Source organism: Rhinopithecus roxellana, chromosome 8 (genome assembly GCF_007565055.1).
Source record: "Rhinopithecus roxellana isolate Shanxi Qingling chromosome 8, ASM756505v1, whole genome shotgun sequence".
Taxonomy (NCBI): domain Eukaryota; kingdom Metazoa; phylum Chordata; class Mammalia; order Primates; family Cercopithecidae; genus Rhinopithecus; species Rhinopithecus roxellana.
Genome location: NC_044556.1, coordinates 68,856,857 through 68,877,841, shown reverse-complemented (window position 1 = coordinate 68,877,841; position 20,985 = coordinate 68,856,857). Strand labels below are relative to the sequence as shown.

The following is a 20,985-nucleotide window of genomic DNA, read 5'->3' as shown; positions in this document are numbered from 1 at the left end:
TCCCTGGCTTTTCAGCTTGTATGGAAGACTCATTTGGCCACAGAAAAGGGAACTGTTAGAATCCAAAGGAAAATGGCAGCAAGTAGCAAAAACAGAGTGATTCATTTTCCAAGGAAGAGGTCCCTACTCCAATAGGCCTTTTTCATATTTAGGTTCTGAGATGTCAATGAGCTGATGCAGGCTATGTGCGATGGTAGCTACCAGTGTTGTTTTCTTAAAAAGTGTAGAAATTTTGATGGGGGAGTGATTCCATGGTTTCTGACTTTGACATTTATTCCCTTTATGGAGGAAATGGTATGATATTTTACTAAATACATATCATAAGAGATCCACTGACATCTTTTTTGGGGGGATTTTGTTTCTGTTTTTCTTCTTTTTGGAGGAGAGACTCATGTGTTTATTTTGCCTAAGTATACCTTCAGAAGCATGCTGCTCTTTGTACAAACACTTTCATACACACTAATATATATCTATGACATGTATATTCTAGATCCACACACAAAGCAGTATAGAGAATTCCCAGAAAGCAATATCCATGCAACAATGAAAGATGTGTGGCTATGAGTAAGGCATTTCTTTATGGACTAATGTGGTGCCTCAGCAAACAGTTTTCATCACAACATGATGACTCTCTGTGAGACAACACTAGCAAATCTCCCAGTACTCACAAAGGCATTTTGCTGAGCCCTGCTGGCTGAGGCAACAGTAGTTGGAGGTGGGAATATGGCAAGAATTCTGCAGGCTGAACTCCCTGATGATGAGATTAGATAGACTGTGGCTTGACAAAGTTGGTCCATTTCTTGTATTATCTTGGCTAGATGCTGTGCCACCTTGAGGGTAGGAATTTTTCCTCCAACATTTGTGTGCGCTTGGACCTTATATTAATATTCTTGCTTTCTTCATGTAGATAGGTATCCAAGAATACCCAGGAAGTTCCAAATTTCAAAGAAAAGAGGATACCTTGGCCTAGCTCTGTCAACTAAGGGGACTGACCCCTAGTAATCTTCCTGCTTGCCCCCCCTTTTTTTTTCAGCTCTTGTTACTATGGTTCTTGGCAATGCAGATCAGTTATAGTGGCTTATAAAGAACTGAATATGGAAGCTCAGCAATGGGGAAGTCATAGTTTTTCTTTGAAAGTTTGAGTAGTTACAGTGTAAGCTACTAATTTGTCTTTGCTCTCTAAGACTAATGTATTTCTTGCCAAATGTGTGATAAATGAAGTTTGGGTGGTATGTGTGTGTGTTGGCTAAATACATTAAAAGTGAGAATTCTTCGTGTACTGCTCCACTATTTTAAAATCTGTTTTTAAAGTCTCAGTTGTAACAGAGCACTGGCTCACTATAATGACAGAGCACTAGCAGATTTCTTCTAAAGCTGAAGAATATGATTATGGCTAACCATTTTAAAGAAATCTTATTAAGAGCGTCTTTTCTCCCCCGCCCTTCTGATAAGCCTGTTGCCCTAAACGTTAAGCTAAGAGACTTCTGTATGCTAGTGAATTATTTACATTATATGATGACATAAGTATTTGTTTGGCAGCGTACATCAAGCTTCATGAAAGAATTGCCCAAGATTCATGAGATGACTTCTGCATTTTTGCTATATAAAATACCCAAGAGGACAAATCCTTAAAGTGCACACGAGGGTTTTCAGGGTTACTTAAACCTTACCTGGTTGGAATTTAATCCCCTACCCACAGCCCAGGGGCCAAAATGACACAAACAGGGGACGGCTGGCATCAGGAGGTACCCGACAAGCTGCTCCATTTAGCATCATCTAAATCCTCTTTAATATGATTAACATCTAATATTTCTCTCTTTGTGAATCATATCCACTTCCAGCCAGGCCACCTCTCCTTTATCTGCAGTGTCTATTTTAAGACTGCTTCACTGCAAGGAGTATGGGGCCCGGGCAGGAATTTTGTCACTTCTCATGTGACTTCGGACAGTTATTGGACTATTCTGGATCTGATTCCTCCTTCAGTGAAAAGGAGGGAAGAAAGTAGGACCATGCAGTGAGCCCTGCCCCTTCTACTCACACACTCACACATCCATATGTACACACGCATACCCACCATCACACATAATCCTAATATCACGAAATTGTTTTTCATTTAGCCTCTCCGTCTGGCTCATTTACTGACAAAAGTTTCAGATAAGGTGAGCCCTTCTTTTCCGTGCCTTTGTGCATGGAGGTCACTGCTTAAGTGAGATGCTTAAAAAGCCACTGTTCTTATCGTGGTAGCTTTGCTCGTGTGGGCGGTGGCTGAGAGCCAAAAGTAGATCCGGCACCTTCAGCTGAATACCTCCACTGATATTGTGTGCACGGCTTTACTTTTGTGTTTAAGTTTCTCCTCTTCAGGTCAAGTAAAATGAACCTATAGTTTAAGTATTAGCAAGTGAAGAGGATGGCAAAATGGAGAACTATACACTTTGTTTCTTTTTAACATTTTTAAAAAGAGCTAAAACATGGTAGAGGGACTTTGAAGCTACGTCTACTCGATGCCCCAAGATCCAGTTGATTCCAAGGAATTGTGTCACCCAGCTTAGTAGTAGCCGGTCAAACAATAAAATGTCTTATTGATTGTATTCCCAGATTTCTCAATCAGTTGTTGGGAGCAATAATAAAATAGCTAACATTTATTGACTGTTTACTAATGTTCTAGGCACTCTTCTAAGTGTTTTACCAAAATAGGGCTTATTTAATGTGGGTAATAGTAATGACAGTGATACCAATATAATAACAAGAAAAACTTCAGTTTGCCCAAAGCTTTACTATTCTTCAAGTTAGATTATTCTAACTGGGCAGAGGCAGATCGAGCCAGGGAGAGAGAAGGGAGTTTGACGTCTCTTCACTACTACTTTGTTCCTTCTTTCTCTTCTCTACCCCTTGTCTTCTCTCAGCCTTCTACTCCATCTCTGCCTCTGTCATAAGGTTGCTAGTGGCACCTCTGTCACTGCTTAGCACCATCCCCGTCCAGCCCCTGTTGCTGATGGCTCTCAAGGCTAGAGAGGCTGCTGACCCCTGGCCTACAGGAAAATAAAGCAGATGGGGAAGGTTTATCAGCAGCAAAGAGGGAGTGTCTTGCCTCGCTCTCCTCTCCTAGACCCTGCATTTCCTGGCCTTTATGAGTCAGGACCTTCTAAGTGGCAGGAGAGCTTGTTCTGCCTTTTGTATCAGTTTACACAATTGCCAGAATTCTTGGCACAGTGTGCAGACTTAGGATGGTGAGCCTTTGAGAAGACCCAAGGGATGTGGAAGAAGACACCGAAGGGGAAAAATATGAAATGCACTTTTAGTTTGTGCTAAAGGGTGGAAGCTTGGCCATGTCATACCGGGTGGGGCGTCTTGCTTCTGCGCGTGAGTGTGTGAGGCACGCAGGAGAGGGGTGTGTAATTATGGGCTGTATCCTTCATTCCTGCTTCTCACATTTAATGAGATTGGCAACAATAAATTTGTCTTTCCAGGTGTGATGGTATATATTTCTATGCTTCATTCTCGCTTCACTTTGAAGAGCTTCCAAAAAAATTTTTATGGGCAGAGAAAGGAAGTTTGGGATTCCTTCCCAGTTTTTAAATCATACTGATACTTGTGACTTTAGGGGCATAAGAGTTGGATTTTATCGCTTTTGTTGTTTTCCTCACAACTGTGGCAGGAAAAGAAGATGATGATCACTGTCAGTTTCTGAGGCTGGTTTACCTGTTTTGCAAAGAACTCTACCGAGACAACTAACTTGTGTAACTCACAAAGGTTAATTGCACAACTTAAGGAGCCAAAAGACATAGCACCCTAGGTTGGACTGCATTACCTAGCTTGACCTTTCTATATGGTGCAGCTGCAAAAGGCAGAATCATCCAAAGGTCAGAGGGTTTGGTACGGCCTGAGTGTAGGTTGAGAAAAGAATGTGCCAGATTCCTTCATCCAGGCACACTGAGCTCTCTTTCTCATTCCCGGGTACTCGGAGGTAGTGTTTCCCATGCCATGGTAAGCCACGCATCCCTCCTGGGCCCCTCAGTGGCTAGTGATTTACCTGTAGGCAGGGTGTAAGTTTCCAGTAAGAATGACAGATCTCCCTTATCCTCGCTAAAGGCCCAGGTTTGGGGATGGAAGGCTTCAAAATAAATTGAATGGGGAACTTGATTCACTCATTAGTGGCCTTATGAATGCCATTTTCTAAGGTATTAATACCTCACTGGGCAGATGCTCCATCTTAAAGACTGTGGGTTTGACATTTTTCTGGGTGACACATGACAGGGAAGAAGGATACTTCCGCACACCTTTGAATGTGTTTTCTCACTTTCCTCTTGGAAATAGAAAATAAAAAAGCAACACCCCACCCCCACCACACACACACTAACACATATACACTTGCTGAATATGTTCCTACCCCATACCTAACCTCTTCTCAACCTACTCCCACTTTCAACAGAACCCACATTTCAGAAGATTTAATATATTTGGAAGACTTTCATTCGCATTGTCATCTCTTTAAAGAAAAATGAGGACAGGTGGATTTAGGAAGCGCTTCCCTCTGCTCCAAATAGATACTTAAATATGAGTGATCGTTTAGAAAACTGGCACATGAGTGAAAGCCTTTCACTGCTGTTGCAGTCTTTTGGCCTCAAAGCTGCTGAGCCGTTTAAATAATCGCATAACACATTCTTGGTGGGTGGCGAGGAGGAAAAGAAACCCTTACCATTTCTTCCCTTGCCAGTCCCACCATTGACAAGCCAAATTGATCTTTTAAGAGACCAAATGAATGTTCTCTAAATATATGTACACACATGGCTGCCTGGAAACATATTCCTTCTACAGAATGATTGCCTGAAATTTGAAGGAGAGCACAGTAAAGACACCAGGTTGGAAGTGGGGTTGAAGGGCTAGGGGGTGGAGTGGAGGTAGAATTCTGTGTGTGCATGAGGCTTCATTTTTGTACCGCTCTCCTTTTGGGATTCAAGGTGTTCATCAGTATAATGAAGCGGGCCCATTGATTTATCATCTATTTGGTAATGTCATTGCATTTTTAGCTCCCTGTGTCTTTTTTGTCATTGGGTTACATTCAAGCACAGTAAGATCAACTTTAAAACCTCCTTACTCAACAGCTTTATTAGTTATAGCATTCCATGACCTTTCTCAACATTCTTAAAGAAAAAGATACAGTGTAATGTCGCTTTACTTTGCTTATTGTCCTTTGTTGGGGTGAACAAAGCATTTTCTACAGTGGCTATATCACATAATTATACAGCTTTCAATAGCAGTGTCTTGGCACATATCAAAGTTCAGAGGAGCCTTTAGAAAAAAAAAAAGATGTTTTGTGGCAGCCTAGGGAGGGTCTCATCTTTCCTTCAGAAAATAGTTCAAGGCTCTTCTGTCAAGCTTCCCTACTTAGAGCTTTTTCTCCTCCTGCTTCATAAAGTTTAAAGGGGATTCAGTGGAGTTCTATGATCTATTTCCTTTGAAAGATTGTTCCTCGGCACAGAGAGGCCCTTTGACTTCAAGAGTTCACAGATTCATGTCTTTAGGTATCATATGTCTGACCTTATCAGTTACTCCATTTAATGTAGGAGAAAAAGTCTCAACTCTTTGTGTTTGTCTGTTTTGCCTCTGTGAAATGATTTGGTGAAAAGACCATCCTTTTTAACACACCACTGAGAGGCCGTTTCTGACTGTAACCTACCCTGTGGCTTTTCTCTCTTTAAAAAAAAAAAAAAAAATCGTCCTTGTGTTTTGTGTATGGATGAGTTCACAGTGAGAATAGAATTATACAAGGGCAGGCGCACACACAAAAAAATCTTTGCTTTCCTCCCTCACCTCCCGCACGCCCCCCCTAAATGATCTATTGGCTCTCTCGGCGGCTGTACCCCAACAGGCGAAGCCATTTAGCAAACACAGAGGTAGCGGCTGTGGTGCTGGGACAGTGGTGGGTTTTCCCTTGCTTCGACCTACCCCTAAGGCCTTCATAATTAATTGTCCTTCAGCGATGAGGAAAGTTCAGAAACAGTGTGTGGAGTGATGCCTATTGTCTGATATTCAGTTCTCCTTGCCTCGGTTCTTTTTCTTCATCCCACAAAGGGTTATCAATGGGAGAAAGAGAGCAAGTTCTCTTCTGAGAGCCGCTGGTGGTGGCTGTAGCTTTCAGTGGGATGTATCATTGTGTTCAGCCCATCCTGGATTAAATGTCTGAAGAAGTTCTAACAACCTTTTGAAAGACAGCCTGTTTATTTCGCCTAGATAAAACAAATTCATTTAGCAAACCAAAGCTTGTGCGAAGTTGGCGATCCCTTTTCACATGGCAGATAACATTTTACATCAAATTTCCTCATTTCCCCCCTCCCCCCAGGATGTTATTTAACTTGAACTGTTTGGTTCTTTGTCAGTCACAGGGCAGAAATTTTAATGACTATTCACTCATTGCTCTTAAACACATCAATATTAATTTACAACAATTTTTTTTTGCAGACATCCTTTTTGATGAAGCATAGAAGTTTAATACTTGAAAGTAGATACTTAGTTTAAAAATATTGTTTCTCCTTCAATGAGTGCCTTCAGCCAATCTTCAATTCTATCTTGTAAGATGATGTGAAACAAATGCATTTTGTCTCCCTGCACCCCCCAATTTTTGGCTGAGACACAAAATAAAGATGCAATGTGGAGATAGCTATTTGAGACGGGTAGGAAAAAGAGAACCGTCTATTAATGATCATTATACTACTGTTCCTGTTAAATAGGGTGAAGCCAAGAAAAACAAATATAATCGTTCTTCCGAGGAGCAGTTGAACTAGCAAATCACAGAGGTTTAAAATAACTACATTGTAGTGTTCATGGCAACTTCAAGACTGAAGGGAACCATATTTAAAGGCAATCTCTGTGTCTCTTACAGCAGTTTCTTTTGGAGGAAGCGACCAACAGGATGGCCAGAATCGATTCTGCCCCCTTTGCTCTTTGAAAACAATTTCACAACAGACCTTTTGGTATTTAAAGAGAACCCGTATATGGAAGTTGACACAACTAATATAGTCATACCAAAAAGGGGGTCATAAAAAATTAAAGTTCTTCTTATGAATCTTTCATGAGAAGCAATGAAAAGGGACACTAGTGTAGCCAAGTTCTTTGTGCTACAAGCTCTTCTTCCGGGCTCTGAGCTATTGTTCTTTCAGCTCCTCAAACAGACTTTCACTTTCAAACTGACAAAAGTCACTTAAAAGCCAGACAGCTGTACTAACACACCCACCTTACTGAGCAAGAGCCACTGGCAGGTGACAAGGCCTGCTGAGAGACCTTGTTGAAAATGGGCAGGGGTGACTTTCTCATGCCTTAACGTTGCTTTTGCACTGACTTTGAGATGGCCCATTGACTGCTCATTTGTGTCCCCCCCAACCCAAAATAGGCTCCCCGAGATATGTTGTGCATTTTCTTTGCAGTGTGCAACATTGACATCCGTGGTCGTATTTCTGCCTTATGCTGGTGTGGCTAGGTACGGTTCTTGGAAGTTTGCGCACTTCTAGCAGACGACCGGGAGCTTGACTCACAAAACTCCTGCTGCCTCTTTTCCTTTTGCCCCTCCATTCAGTTCAAATCTCACTTAAGCTTTTCAGATTTCTATTGCCTGACTAGGGTGGGACAGAAAACACCCACCAAAGATGGGTGCAAACCTCACCTTCGGATTTAAGATTTAGGCAGAGATTGTTAGGTAGGTAGTCCTGCCTGCATCCCGACCCCCAGGGCAGCAGCCGTCATGGGCCGTGGGAGGCCTCCCTGTGTGCGCATTACAGGCCTCCCCTCCCCTGTCACCTTGTGTACAGTCTGGTCTGTGACACTGATGGTGATTATGTCATTATTTTGCTCTGGGGGCCCTGGCACATCTGCAGAGCCCAAGCACATCTTCTTTGTTGCGTTGGCAAATGTCCCACACCGCAAATGCTTCATTAGCCCTGCTGCCGGCCTCCTTGCCAGACGCCTGTGCCCAAATCCCAGCTTCTTTTTGATCCGTTCTTTTGTGTAGCTGATGATCATGTATTCATCTTCCTGGTTCTTCCCCATTTTCCTCGACTTCTGAACTCCAGATGTCCCAGTTTTCTTGCCCAAATCACTCCAAAGTCTACAATGAGAAACGAAGTGACTCTTTACCCTTGAATCCTTCCCCACTCCTGACCACCTTTCCCACTTTTTTTCCCCCAAATGAATAGTGACTTTGAATAGCTCCCCGCCATGAAGACTAACGTTTTCAAACTTGCAGTTTGAAAAGACACCAAGTGATTGGTTCCAGTTTATGATGAGAGACAGGGTTAGAATGCGTTCGGCGTTATTAGATATTGCTTATTATCTGTGTGCCTTCCTCCTCCGTCCCTACCTCTGCCCCCCTCACTATTTTCTTGGCTCCTTTATTTGCATCTGTGTATTGCCACATTTTACCAATTTTCTGAAAGCACTTTGAAATGTGAGTACAGAAAATACTCTTCACGCCTCGCTGTGCATGTTACAGTCTTCTGAAGGTTCCTTTCTCTAAGTGAATCTTCATCTCCACTCTACCCTCTCCCAAAACCACTGCCTCCTCCTTCTGCCCCAGCCCTCAACAATGACCTATTATTAGATACTTAAAGTGATTAACACTTGGCTGTTTTGGAAACAGCTAAAACACTTCTCTCTCTAAAGTTTTATTCTATGTATCTAACAGAGCCACAGCTTTTGTGAAGGTGTGCTGGTTTCTACATTAGCTGCAGTAAATTTTAGAGCTTAATATCTTGGGTTGTGATGGGTACTACATAATTGGTATGTTTAATTTCCCCTTAAATTTGAATTAATTGATCTGTGTTAGCGTATTATGAGCAGCTTTTCCAATAGAGTTTAACTAGTTTTTAAATTCTCTAACTACTGCAGCATAAAATGATTTAAATGCCTCCATCTTTGAGCAAACCATAAGATTTTAGTTTTCAGGTGTAGTTGAAGGAGTTAAGTGTATATTTTATGGAAATCATGGTCAGATCCCTGCCATGAACTGTAATTCGAAATTCAAGACAAAGACTCTATTAAGGATTAAAGAAAACTTCCTCGGAGGAATGAGTTGCCACATTGTACCAGGTTGCTGAAATTTTCAAATACCTATCAAAGAGGGGCACAAGAATATGCATGTTGTAAATATTAGGACCAATGTAGCCAACAAGGTGAGAAGAGAGGTGGTCAGATCAGATGGGTGGGCATTGTCAGCCCTGGGCAGGAAGCATATTGGGAGAGGCTGGTACCTGTCACTGGATCATTTTTCAAAAGGCTCAAGATGTATCCAAAATATTCCTAAAGTCCCAGTTGCCCACCATTATGGTTTTATCACCCATGAGTTTACTTAAACCTTTTTTAAACTTAACCCCATTCTCAGAATATACCACTCCTTAAGATAATAATTCTCTAAGTGTATTACCTGCTGGGAAAATATTATCTTCTTTTTATGGCTCTAAAAGTGATTCCCCTAGAACTCCACAGGGATATTCCTTGTTATAATATACTGGGATTTGTGAACAGGGTTGTATCCATATTCTCCATTTCCTTTCTGATTTTATAGACTTTGATCATTACTCCCTCTTAATCTTCATCTCCCCAGATTAAGGAGCTCTAATCCTTTTTAAAAGCCTAATCTCATACAGTAAGTGGGCTGCCCCGGATCATTTTAGCTGCCCTGCTGTAATGCGCTTCCAGCCTGACTGTGTTCTTCTGAGGGACAGTTACAGTTACTAACTCACAAGGCAGAACTCCAGGTGTGGGCAGTCACGCCACAGTTTGGTGATGGTGCCTCATGCACACCCAATGTGACTTTTTTGATTACCCCAAAAGTTTATCCTCAGAAGCTGGAATTCTTGAGTTGGAGCTCAGTAGTGCTTATTGGTTAAAATGATCCTATGAGACCAGCTGATCAGACTCTTGGCAAGTACTCTGGCAAATATGATTGTGTCTATAGGACATACCCAGTCAAATAGAAAATAGGCAGATCCACCCTGCCCTCCGGATGTTTTCAGTGTTCTTGTAGATCAAGCATTGGGGTATTTGACGTCATGAGGAAATAGCCTTAGTCTTGAACTTGAGTCTATAATAATGACAACTCTGGGGGAAAGCTCCAGTTTCTGCTTTATTTGATACTATTCTCAGGCAGGCAATGAAATGTTCACCTGCAAGTAGTCAATATTTTATATAAAAGCATCCCCTTGAAATCTTACAAAGAAAATGCTTTGGGGAGTCTTTCCACTGTCAGTGGTCCTGGATCAATACCGATGTAGAACTTACAGCATGGACTCTCCAGCCAGGCCCTGGGATCAAATCCCAGCTCTGCTGCTTTGTAGCAGTGAAACCCTGGCAAGTGTCCTACCCTGCCTGTACTTCAGTCTCCTTGTCTGTAAAATAGGGTATGTAACAGTGCCTACTCCAAGAGTGTTGTGAGAATTAAATGAATCTACACAAGTGATTTAGCACAAAGTAAGTGCTGTATAAGCATTCACATTTATTCATTTGCAGAGCCAAGTAAATGTTACCTTATTGCTGTGACATCTGCAAGGCAACTATTGCACCATTTCCTGCTGACCCTAAATAGGAAAGTAAACAAACGGGCAATGAGGGAGCTCTCATCGAGGGACAAATATTCAATGTAATTCTGGTTTTCACAAGAGCAAGTGTTCCTGCTCTGAATGTGGCTGAAAAGGCGACACTAGCCTGGAACAGCTCTAGGACTCTGGGGTCATCTGTTCCAGATGAGAAGGACACGATGCGATGCCAGAGGTGGTGGAAGGAGTGCTGGCCTGGAGGGTCTGGTTCTGGCCACACCTGTCTCATTGGGGTCTACTGTGCTCACCTTTTGAAAAGCGTTAAGATTAAATTCAAGAGTTTCATTCTAGCTCTGAAATTTTGTGACTCTAGAGTAGAGGGGCATTCTGCATCCTCTAAATAAAGTCTCTTTTGAGTCTTGGTCATGATGCAAAGCTTTAAGCGGTGAGTATAGAGGCCCTTGGAATCCAGATGGCTTCCATGTGGGGCCCCTTCTACCCTGGTGACTCTGCTGCAGCTTAATTATCTCAGTCAAAATCTCCAGGGTGCCCATTTTCATTTTCTCCCAAGGCCCTATTTGCAGATCTAAATCTCAACAGTGCCCTTGGAGACATGGCATTTCCCTTATTGGGATTATAGAGACTAATTTTTCAAATTCATAAACAATTTATTGACTGAATTGGCACTATCATTAAACTTGCTGCTCACTTTATTTGTTGCCTTGGCCGGGGTGGCCAATGAGGAAACTTGTCAGTGAAACCCTCGTGCCACTGGGTTTTCTAGTAGGTAGTAGGGACGTGAACAAACTAAGTGTCCCCACACATGTTCCATGCAGGCCTCAATACAGACTATCAGCATTTATAATATGCATTAACCTCTATATAATGTATATCTCCTCTCTCCTCTCTTTCAGAGCGGAATTGGCTCCATTTTTTTTATTCTTTTTTTATTATTATTATTTTTTGAGACACAGAGTCTTGCACTGTTGCCCAAGCTGGAGTACAGTGGTGTGATTGGTGTGATCTCAGCTCACTCCAACCTCTACCTCTTGGACTCTAGTGATTCTCCTGCCTCAGCCTCCCAAGTAGCTGGGATTACAGGTGTGCATCACCATGCCCGGCCAGAATTGTCAGTTTTAGATTATATGACTACCTTCCCTACTAAGCCTGCTTGGTAGTGTTTACAAAAGCAACGCCACTCTTTTCTTTAAATATTCCCCAAATGATAGTAATCTAGATCATAAAAGTCTTTTCCTTTGGGATTGTTTTGTATGTGTGAGAGTTTGTGGTTGGGAGGTATTGAGTCCTCATACAAGCCATTTAGATGTGTATTCTTCATATTTCTTACGGCTATTGCATCTAAGTTCTGTTTTCTTAAGGCTACTATAACATTGTAAATTAGAATATGATGCTAAAACTGACTTTTAGTAAAAGCTAATGTATTCCCTGAGAAAAAGTAAATACTTGGGCAGGGAAGGATGGTTTGAGTAGAGGTGAAAACAGAGAAATGTCAGGAAGCTGAACTATGTAGAAGAAGGTGAAAGGTCATGGTTTCAAGGCCACTGTGTTTCCTTTCATTTAGAGCATCCATTTTTAAAGATTTATCATTTTCAGTGGCCTGAAGGCATACAAGATAATCTGTGTGTAGATACCTGAAACTGCCTTTCAACAGGGCCAATCCTAGGTATTGACAGCATCCTAGGTTGTCACACCCTAAACATTACTTCAAGTCCCATTAGGTAGGAGTCTTGTGGACTTCCAAAAGTCCGTTCTGCAATCTGCCTGCCTTTCCAATCTATTTACCTGTCTTTCAAAAGGAATTCCAAAGCCGTTCACAAGCTCTTAAGTAGCTTTTGAAATGCAGCCCATCCTTAGTTTTCCAAAGGGAAAGACCAATAGAATTCCCTGGAAATTTAGAACAGAATTTCTCTGACAGAACAAAGATCTTGCAGTCAAAACCAAGGGATGGGATTGAGGCCAATAATCCCCATCCTTTCCTAAAGCAACTCGGATATCATTTAGGGTGTCATAAGCTATTGCCAGCAGAGTGCCAGCATCCCCCATGAACTGGTGTTCTCTGAAGCTCTGTCTGATTTCCTACCATGTGCATCACAAGCACTTTCTTTACTGTTTTCTATGAGCAATCCCGTTCTCATCACAACCTGCCTGAACCCTACTTCCTAACAGCTTCTCCCTAGGCTCCTTACTCACATTGCTCCATCGATAGCAACAGAGGGCACACAGACTGGTTTTAATATTAGCCTAAGCAAAGCTTAATTATGAAGGTAAAGCTGTGGCAGAAAACAATCACGTAATACATTCTCGAACGAAACAGGAGTAACTGTGGATTATCTGTGCCCCAGCTTCCCTTCATGCAATATTGGAGTGTTTGTGCTATGTTGTTTTTGGATAATGTCCCATCCAAGAATGGCACCAAGCTTGGCCCTGCTTCTTTTACCACCTCACCCAGTAATTGTAGCAAAAGTTAAACTTCAAGGACTGTCAGCTTGTCTTGAACTCAGACACCAATGGCACCAAATTTATGGGGCTGACTTAAAGGGAAATTTGTTAACACTACAAAGTGACTGGTATATGATTGCAGGGCTTATTTTTCCATCTGAGTATTGAGCTGATTTGTCAGATGTGTCATGAAGCAGGGATACATTCCTCTGTTTAGCACATTTAAATATGCACTGGCAGGAAAGCTCCCAATTAAAAGTTCCTAATCTGAAAAGGGTAAGACTGAAGTCTTCCTGGTCTTTGACCACCACGTATGTGGTTTATTAAATCTCTTCCCATAGACATGGGCAGCCTTAACTCCATCGGGGAAATGGTGTGGCATTGCAGGTCGAATTCAAGTGAATCAATCGAACTATCCTGCAAGAACTGGTGTGCTCACCCAGTGAGGCACCTAGGATCAGTGCAGAATGAAAGACCATTAGGCCTCTAGAAAAGCTGTTAACCCTCAAGTTTGGCTAAAAGCAGGGGCTGGCAAAGTATGGCCTATGGGCAGAGCTGCCCCTCAATCTGTTTTTATGGCCCCAAGCTAAGAATGACTTAAGTTTTAAAACAGTTGTAAAAAAGAGGAAGAGTAACCAACCTAGACCAATTATGGCCCACAGAGCCTATGTATTTATTATCTAGCCCTTTACTGACAAATTTTGCTGACCACTGGCTGAAGGTTTTTTCTCTTTTGTGGGACATGAACTCTCTGAGATTCCTTCTAGTTCTCAAGTTCCAAAATTCTGTGATTCCTTTTTTTTTTTTTTTTTTTGAGACGGAGTCTTACTCTGTCGCCCAGGCTGGAGTGCAGTGGCGTGATCTCGGCTCACTGCAACCTCCGCCTCTTGGGTTCAAGCAATTCTCTGCCTCAGCCTCCTGAATAGCTGGGATTGCAGGTGCCCCCCACCATGCCCAGCTACTTTTTTTGTCTTTTTAGTAGAGACGGGGTTTCACCATCTTGGCAAGGTTGGTATTGAACTCCTGACCTCGTGATTCACCTGCCTCAGCCTCCCAAAGTGCTGGGATTACAGGCGTGAGCCACCGCACCCAGCCAATTCTATGATTCTTTGATGGAATATTCTTGGTCCAGCTCTAACCTGAACAGCCTACCAGATGAGCAATTTCTGCACAGTGCTTCCAGTTGTTTTTAAGATCTTAAGAGTTTCTGTGTAGTATCTCAGGGGGAGAGAAAGAGGTATTAGGTTTTAGTTTTTGATGCTTTTTCCTTGATTTTGTTTGCATATTTGTCTGTTTGTTTAAACTTGGAATCACTTTTTAAGACCTATGCAGAGTTTGGGAGAGAAGGAAAATTTACTTCATTACAACCAATAATGTGACAATTATGTTTTCTAACACGTATAACACCAAGACTTCCATATGTGAGCAAATAAACTTGCCGCTTTAAGCACATTCACTGACCAAATTTCAGCCCCACACAACAATTTTGACAGTCTCTCATAGACATTTGTCATTCTGCTCCTAGAAAGCTAGTACTATCTTTTACTGGGGCTATGGAAGAGATGGTTTTATTTACCTTGATCTCTACATGCAGAATTGCCAATGGAATACTTACATAATTTCAAATGTATGCACAATTGATTAAATGTAGAATAGAAGGTGTTAAGACTTTGTTTTCTATTACCTGAAAGTCACAACTATTCGAAATGCTCAACTCTAGCATATTGTTGATAATTGTATAATATTTTAACAACACCTATGTTATCAACATCATAATGTTGTAGAAATTTTATTGTGAATTTTGTATTTTCTAAATACTCTTAAAAGACAAAGACTCAAATTCAGGTAGAAAAACAAAGAAGATACTTCGGGTGTATCTCTGCCCTTCATTCATGCTGTGGTCAGAGAAGTCTGTATGAGGAGTCTGGCCAATAGCAGCCCTCCGGATCCCCACACTGCAGACCAAAAGTCAGTTCCTGTGATGCTTTTCCATGGAGTTCCCCTGTCCATTCAAGATAGATCCTTAACCTCCCTCCTTGGCAGTTTCCATGTGACTCTTCATTCTTTTTATTACATTTCCTCCAGGGGGCCATTTTCACCATGTCATATCTGTTTGCTATGAGCATTTATAAGGGCTGGTGTGGCATTGGAGGATGCCAAGTGGTCTGACTTGGAAGTGTACTGCCACAAGCTCCATGTAGGTGACAGGAGGAGAGACCTGCTTTCCCATTGCCACCTTTTCGGATTATCCCTGCAACTCTTTCGGTCTGGCTGACCAAAACCTTGGGGCTATTGGGTGGCTCATCACTTCAGCTCCTTCCCTAGCCTTTTCCTGGGTTTGCTTCCCCCAATCCCCACACCCCCTCGCACATTAACATGACATTGCCTGGTGAGCACAGAACGAGAGCAGCTTCCACCAGCTGAAACCTCTGATCCCAAACTCACTAGAGAGTTTGGCTTCGGGATTTTGGCAAGAAGGCCGATTGCCCATCAGGTCAGCATGAATAAAGATTTCTTTCTTCCCATTTTTTTAAAGTCAAGCATCAACCGAAACTGCTCCCAAAGCTCTGTCTCTCAAGACAATTTAACCCCTTTCACCTAAGTACATTTTCTATTCTGAATGCATGATATTTTGTTTTATTCTTTTCATGTGAGATGACCAAGAAATCTACTATATGTAAAATTTGAAAGCCAAATCAATTCTAAACCAGGCTTATCATTTTTAAAGTATGTTTATCCAGCTTTGTAGTAGGAACAAGCAGACTGTTTGAAGGCCACATACTTTTCAAACCCTGGTTGCAACACGTCTACCCCGTTTTGAAACTGTCTTTATCTAGCCGAGAAAACGAAAATCTATTTGACAAAGTGGCACTCTGGCCAGTTTATCTTGCAATATGGCTTTAGCTCACTGAGTCTATTGATTTCCTTAAATTAATGTTTACAGAATGCTACTGAATTTTGCTCAACAGAACATTGTTCTTTCAAAGCTTTATTAAAAAAAAAAGATACAGACTGTTATTACCATGTGTTCCTTTGTTTAGACCAAGGAAACACAGTTTTTAGGTTTTTTTTTTTTTTTTTTAAGGCAGCCTTGAACTATAGCCACTTCCTACAAGCATTTACTTTTCACATATTTAAACAGCAAAACATGTAACTAGAAAGTGGGCCCAAATTGCATGGGTATTAGAGGAATCTAATCCTCTGTGTTCCTGAAAGCTGAATACCACCTGGAGCACCAGAGGGAGAGAGACTTTAGTCCTAAGCCCAGATGTTGCTGGAGAACCTTCGTCTGCCTCATTTGGGGTAACTCGGCAGGTACCCGAAAGCAACTTCACAGCCAGTGCTCCTGGATCCTGCTAGTTTTTCCAAACACAAGCATCCTAATAAAATTCAAACACCATTTAGCTGTTTGGGAACTCTAAATATAACATCTTGCCCTTTGACCACGGTGCTCAGTGTTCAATACACAAAACCTAATCTCTAAAGATGATTTTAAAACTGACCTTCCCAGAGAAGTACACGTATCCAGTCAGCTACGAACAGTGCAGAAAACAGGATTTTGACTCATAATTATGAAATGGCCGAAATAAAACTTAGGGAACACAAAGCAACTTTTCTCAACTGGTTGACTCAGCCAACAAACTCACCCAAGCGAACCTCCTCAGAGCACCTCTCAAAATGATGCTTTGCAAACATTTATTAATCACAGTGAATGCATCCCAGGAATTAGGGCTCCTCGTTAAAGGCTCAAACTTGTAAACCACCTTATATTTGGATGATATTTTATGCTTCCCAAAGTGCATTCATGTTTGCTTTTCCATTTGATCCTCTCCTGGAATGAGAGGGCACTGGAATAGAATCTCAGGATTCACCGTGTATAGCATCCTGCACCATTCCTTTTCTTCTGAAGGGCCTGTTAGTCCCCGGCTGTACACACAGGACAAATGCACGCATGACTGCAAAGGGAGACCCTCAGTAACCGCATCTTGTGACCATATTTTACAGCTCCATGATTCCTCTTTTCTGCCTCTGGCAGGGGAGTTTAGTGTGAGCGAGACAGTGAAGAGGAGCAGCAATAACGTATCTGTTCTTGCCTTTTCATCTGATAATCTCTATGAGGAGTTACTAAAGCATCTGAGTTTATCCATTTAAGTCTACTCTCTGTCTGCAGTGTAAGTCCCCAGCTTGTGCCACGGCTGTCAGGAGATGGGTCTCTCCTTGATCAATATTTACTTAACAAACAGCAGGGATGGGAGAGTTTGTTTAGAGGAATCATGTGCACACTAGGGTGAATGAATGCTCGGGAAAGTACTTCAACTGTTTGTCTCCTTCTCTAAGATTTTCGTGTACGTGTGTGTGTACACACGTGTGCTTTTTAACTTCTCCAAAGGCACTTCAAAGTCATCTAGAAAAATACCTCCCTATGTGTGATTGGTACATCATTATACTGTCAAAGAGCTCATGATGCAGATTCAGTTTTTCAAACCCAGCAAAGTTTGATTCTTCTTTTGTGCTCTTACATAGGTTTGGAAAGACTCTTAGGATAAACTAATGCACAAACATCTTCCTTTGACCCCTTTCAGATGAGTGGAAGGAAAAAAAATACAGATGGAAACAATAAAAGCAGTTTGACAAGGCAACTCTTAACTATGTATTTTTCATGGCATTACCTATATATTTTTAAAGGCCCACAAGGACAAAAAGTAACTTTCTCCAATTTTTCAGAGCTGCTTACCTAGTTGTCAGCATTAGATATATTTAACTCTAATACTGTATATGAATTCCACGGTGTGAACATTTAGAGAGTCCTGTTCTTTCAAGTTCCCTGAAACAATTGTTTGAAGGCACAAGTCAGCGCCTTCAATGCAGTTGACTTGGAGGCATCTGGGGCTAGATTGAGGGGTTTTGTTTCTGGGTGTGGGGAGGGGCTGGGGGAGTTATTTATTTATTTGATTTTGTGAATCGGAGTTGTAAAAGCCATCTGAAATATTCATGCAGAATAGTCTGAGAAGCCCGTTTCTGTTTTATTTACTGCACAGTAGAACAGCCACAGCGGATTAGTTCTACAATACCCGTAACAAAAGCCCAACAGCTGATGCATGTGATGTTAGGAGGTGACAAAACAGTTAAAGTATGCTGCTGGCTACAGGCAAGCAGTCAGCAGATGCAGACAAAAGGGTTTGTGACAAGAATAACTCTCTCTCCAAGGCGAGCAGTGAAGAGTATCCAAAATACCAGTACCCTTTTCTCCTTGACATTGTCTTCTTACAGTCAGCATTTTATTGCCCTTTTATAGTATTAAAAAAAATGGAGGAGAAAGAAGAAGGAAAACCCACACACAAACTAATTCACCAAAATACTAGGCAGGATTGTACTTTCCCATTTGTTAGCCATGCCTGCCAGTACACATGCGTCCTTTTCCATTTCTCCATCGAAGCAAGTTTGAAAAAGAAAAATCAACTGAAAAGATCGACTATAAAGATGATTTCCCTTGATAAGTTTGTAATCTATTGATAGGCTTGATAGGCCATTGGAGACTTTGGTTATGGATTGGGGGGTGGGTGGTTAGGGAAAGAAGTCGATGCCTGGTTTGCTTTCTGTCCATTTCAGTGAAGATCATTTCTGTGAAGAAATGAGGCCAGAGGGCCAATTTTTAAAGGGGATTGAGGATGGAGGAGTGTCCGTGGAGAACTGAGCAAGGGGCAAGGTTTAGGTTCCCCACAAGAGGCTGATGAATGAGCTTACGGACGGTTCAGAGGTGTGAAAAATCAGCTTCTCTGTCTCCAGAAAATAGGAGAGGCTGTCTTCTTTTTAACCTTTGTAATTCCCCTTCTATTCTCTGTGACATTCATTCAGCTGCCAAGAGCGTTTGGCAAGGTTTGGGCCAGCGAGCACACTTCCAGTGACCGCTAACCTTGGTATGTCCTGACACTTATGATGAGTATCTGCAGGACACAGAAGGCAGGCAGCCTGCTATGTCAGGCTTTTATTATGTACTGCAGAGGCTAGGGACAGTCAGTTTAATAAAACAAATCATCCTTGAAGGTAAAGCAACTGGGAAGAGGAGGAAGACGGGAGAAAAATGTGTCTTTGCCACTCATTCTGATGGAAAAAAATAAAGAACAGCAAAATAACCACCCACCCAACACACTGTGTGTGTGTGTGTGTGTGTGTACGTGTGCGCACACACACACAACCCAGCTGTGGACTGGGCAGACTTGAAAACCTCCTCTCATTTTCCGCATTTCATGGAAGTCCACAAGGCTCTTGTTTGCTCTGAGGAGACTCAGGTACATACTGTAACGAAATTGGTAGAAGCTGATAGCCAGCCCCCTTCAGATTTATGCATATGTTCAAGTACCTCATTACTTTATATTCTTCTCCAAATATCAAGGCAAGACCATCTGGGGTGAGGTTCCTAGGCTGGGATGCCTTTTTATCAAAACAAAGTTTCCACTCTCCTCTCCTGAGGAACGCTGGGCAAAGCAGCTCCCACAATAGCCTCAGAGTTCCAGCCAAAGACTTTGGAAGCCTTTTGTTTTTTCCCTGTGGCATGTCCAAAGGCAGGGCCTTCTCCCCTCCTCTGCCAGCACCACCCCCCGCCCCCCCCAGCCGCCTGCATTGTCTTGCATTCCAGTGACTTGATTGACTGTTACCACCTGATGCTGAGGAGATACTCTAGGGTTCATTCTGCAGATTGTTGGGTTCTATTAAAAGAAACCTAGATAAGGGATTACTTGTCACTAAGGGATTTTCTGCAGATGTTTATTGGTGATTGGAAAGCCATTAGGTGTGAAGAGGTGTAGAAAAATATGGGCAACATCATTCTGATAAGACTGATTTCTAAGATGCTCCCACAAAACATCAGAAAGTACCCCCTATTATTCTGTTAAACGGAGCTGGGAGTTTTCAAGTAGAGGTAAAGGTCTCTTTTTCCATGAGAAATGTTTCTATATGTGGATGAAATTCACTGGCACCCTCTCAGAAGATCAGTTGCTACCCAAAAGTGTGCCTCTGGGAGCCACCAAAGACATGAGTTGCTCCAGTCGTTCAGTATCTCATGACAACTTTCTTTTATCCAGCCCAGTCCATTGCATGAGTATTGCCTCAAAGTAAGCACTGCATTAACTAATCATTTTGTTTGTTCACAAAGAATTCATTTCTTCCCAATAACCAAAGTCTCCTCCAGGGCATCTTTTATAGCATTCCCATTTATTTTGAAGTTACTAGCTTCTCTGTGATTTTTCAAGATTACAGAGGCACAGCTTTTCAAGGTTTTGTTGCCTCATATAAATAGTAGAAATTGCTGAAAAAGCATTAAAAGGGAGCCAGCATCATTTAATGGAAAGACCCCTTACCTCACAGTAATCTCTTCATCTCATCATTTCTTCGTCTCATAGAATCTCATGCTTTCTTCATCTATAAAGTGATGATTTCTGAGATCTATTCCAACTCTTTGAATTCTATCTTACTTTACAATTATTTTAAACTTCCTTTTTTTTTTTTTTATTTTTGAGATGGGGTCTCACTGTCACCCGGGCTGTAGTGCAATGGTGCGACCTCAGCTCACTGCAACCTCCGCCTCCTGGGTGCAAGCCATCCTCTCACCTCCACCTCCCAGTAGCTGGGACCACAGGCGCATGCCACCACACCCAGCTAATTTTTTGTATTTTTGGTAGAGATGGAGTTTCATCATGTTGCTCGGGCTGAAGCTTCCCTTTTTTAAGTATTAAGTGTTTTTAAAGTATTAAGTAACTGCTACTCTAGAGCAATATGGCGTAAAGCAGAAAGCAAGATCTCACTATGAGCTATTTATCAAATGACTTTGCAAAAGATACTCTGCTGAGGCTCCTTATCTAAAGACCTTATGATAAGGTGTACATATAAAAGTAGGTAAAAAGTTAAACAGCATCAAGACACAAATGCAAAAGATGATAAAGGACAGCCTATGATTACCACCACAAGAAAGGAATATTTAAAACAGGTTAAAAACCCACTAAAA

At 41.8% G+C, this 20,985-nt stretch overlaps 1 protein-coding gene across 4 annotated transcripts in view; it reads left to right on the top strand.

The window, feature by feature from the left end:
* PROX1 (prospero homeobox 1) overlaps positions 1 to 20,985 on the top strand; it is a 53,228-nt gene that overhangs the window by 23,934 nt on the left and 8,309 nt on the right. The window contains exon 5 of one of the 4 annotated variants that reach the window (XM_010372953.2): positions 10,498 to 10,946. The exons of the other annotated variants lie outside the window; for them this stretch is intronic. Within the exon in view, the coding sequence (XP_010371255.1) occupies positions 10,498 to 10,527 (30 nt within the window). The 3' untranslated portion in view covers positions 10,528 to 10,946. Of the gene's footprint in view, positions 1 to 10,497; positions 10,947 to 20,985 lie in introns of those variants that run through there. 4 annotated transcript variants of the gene reach the window in all.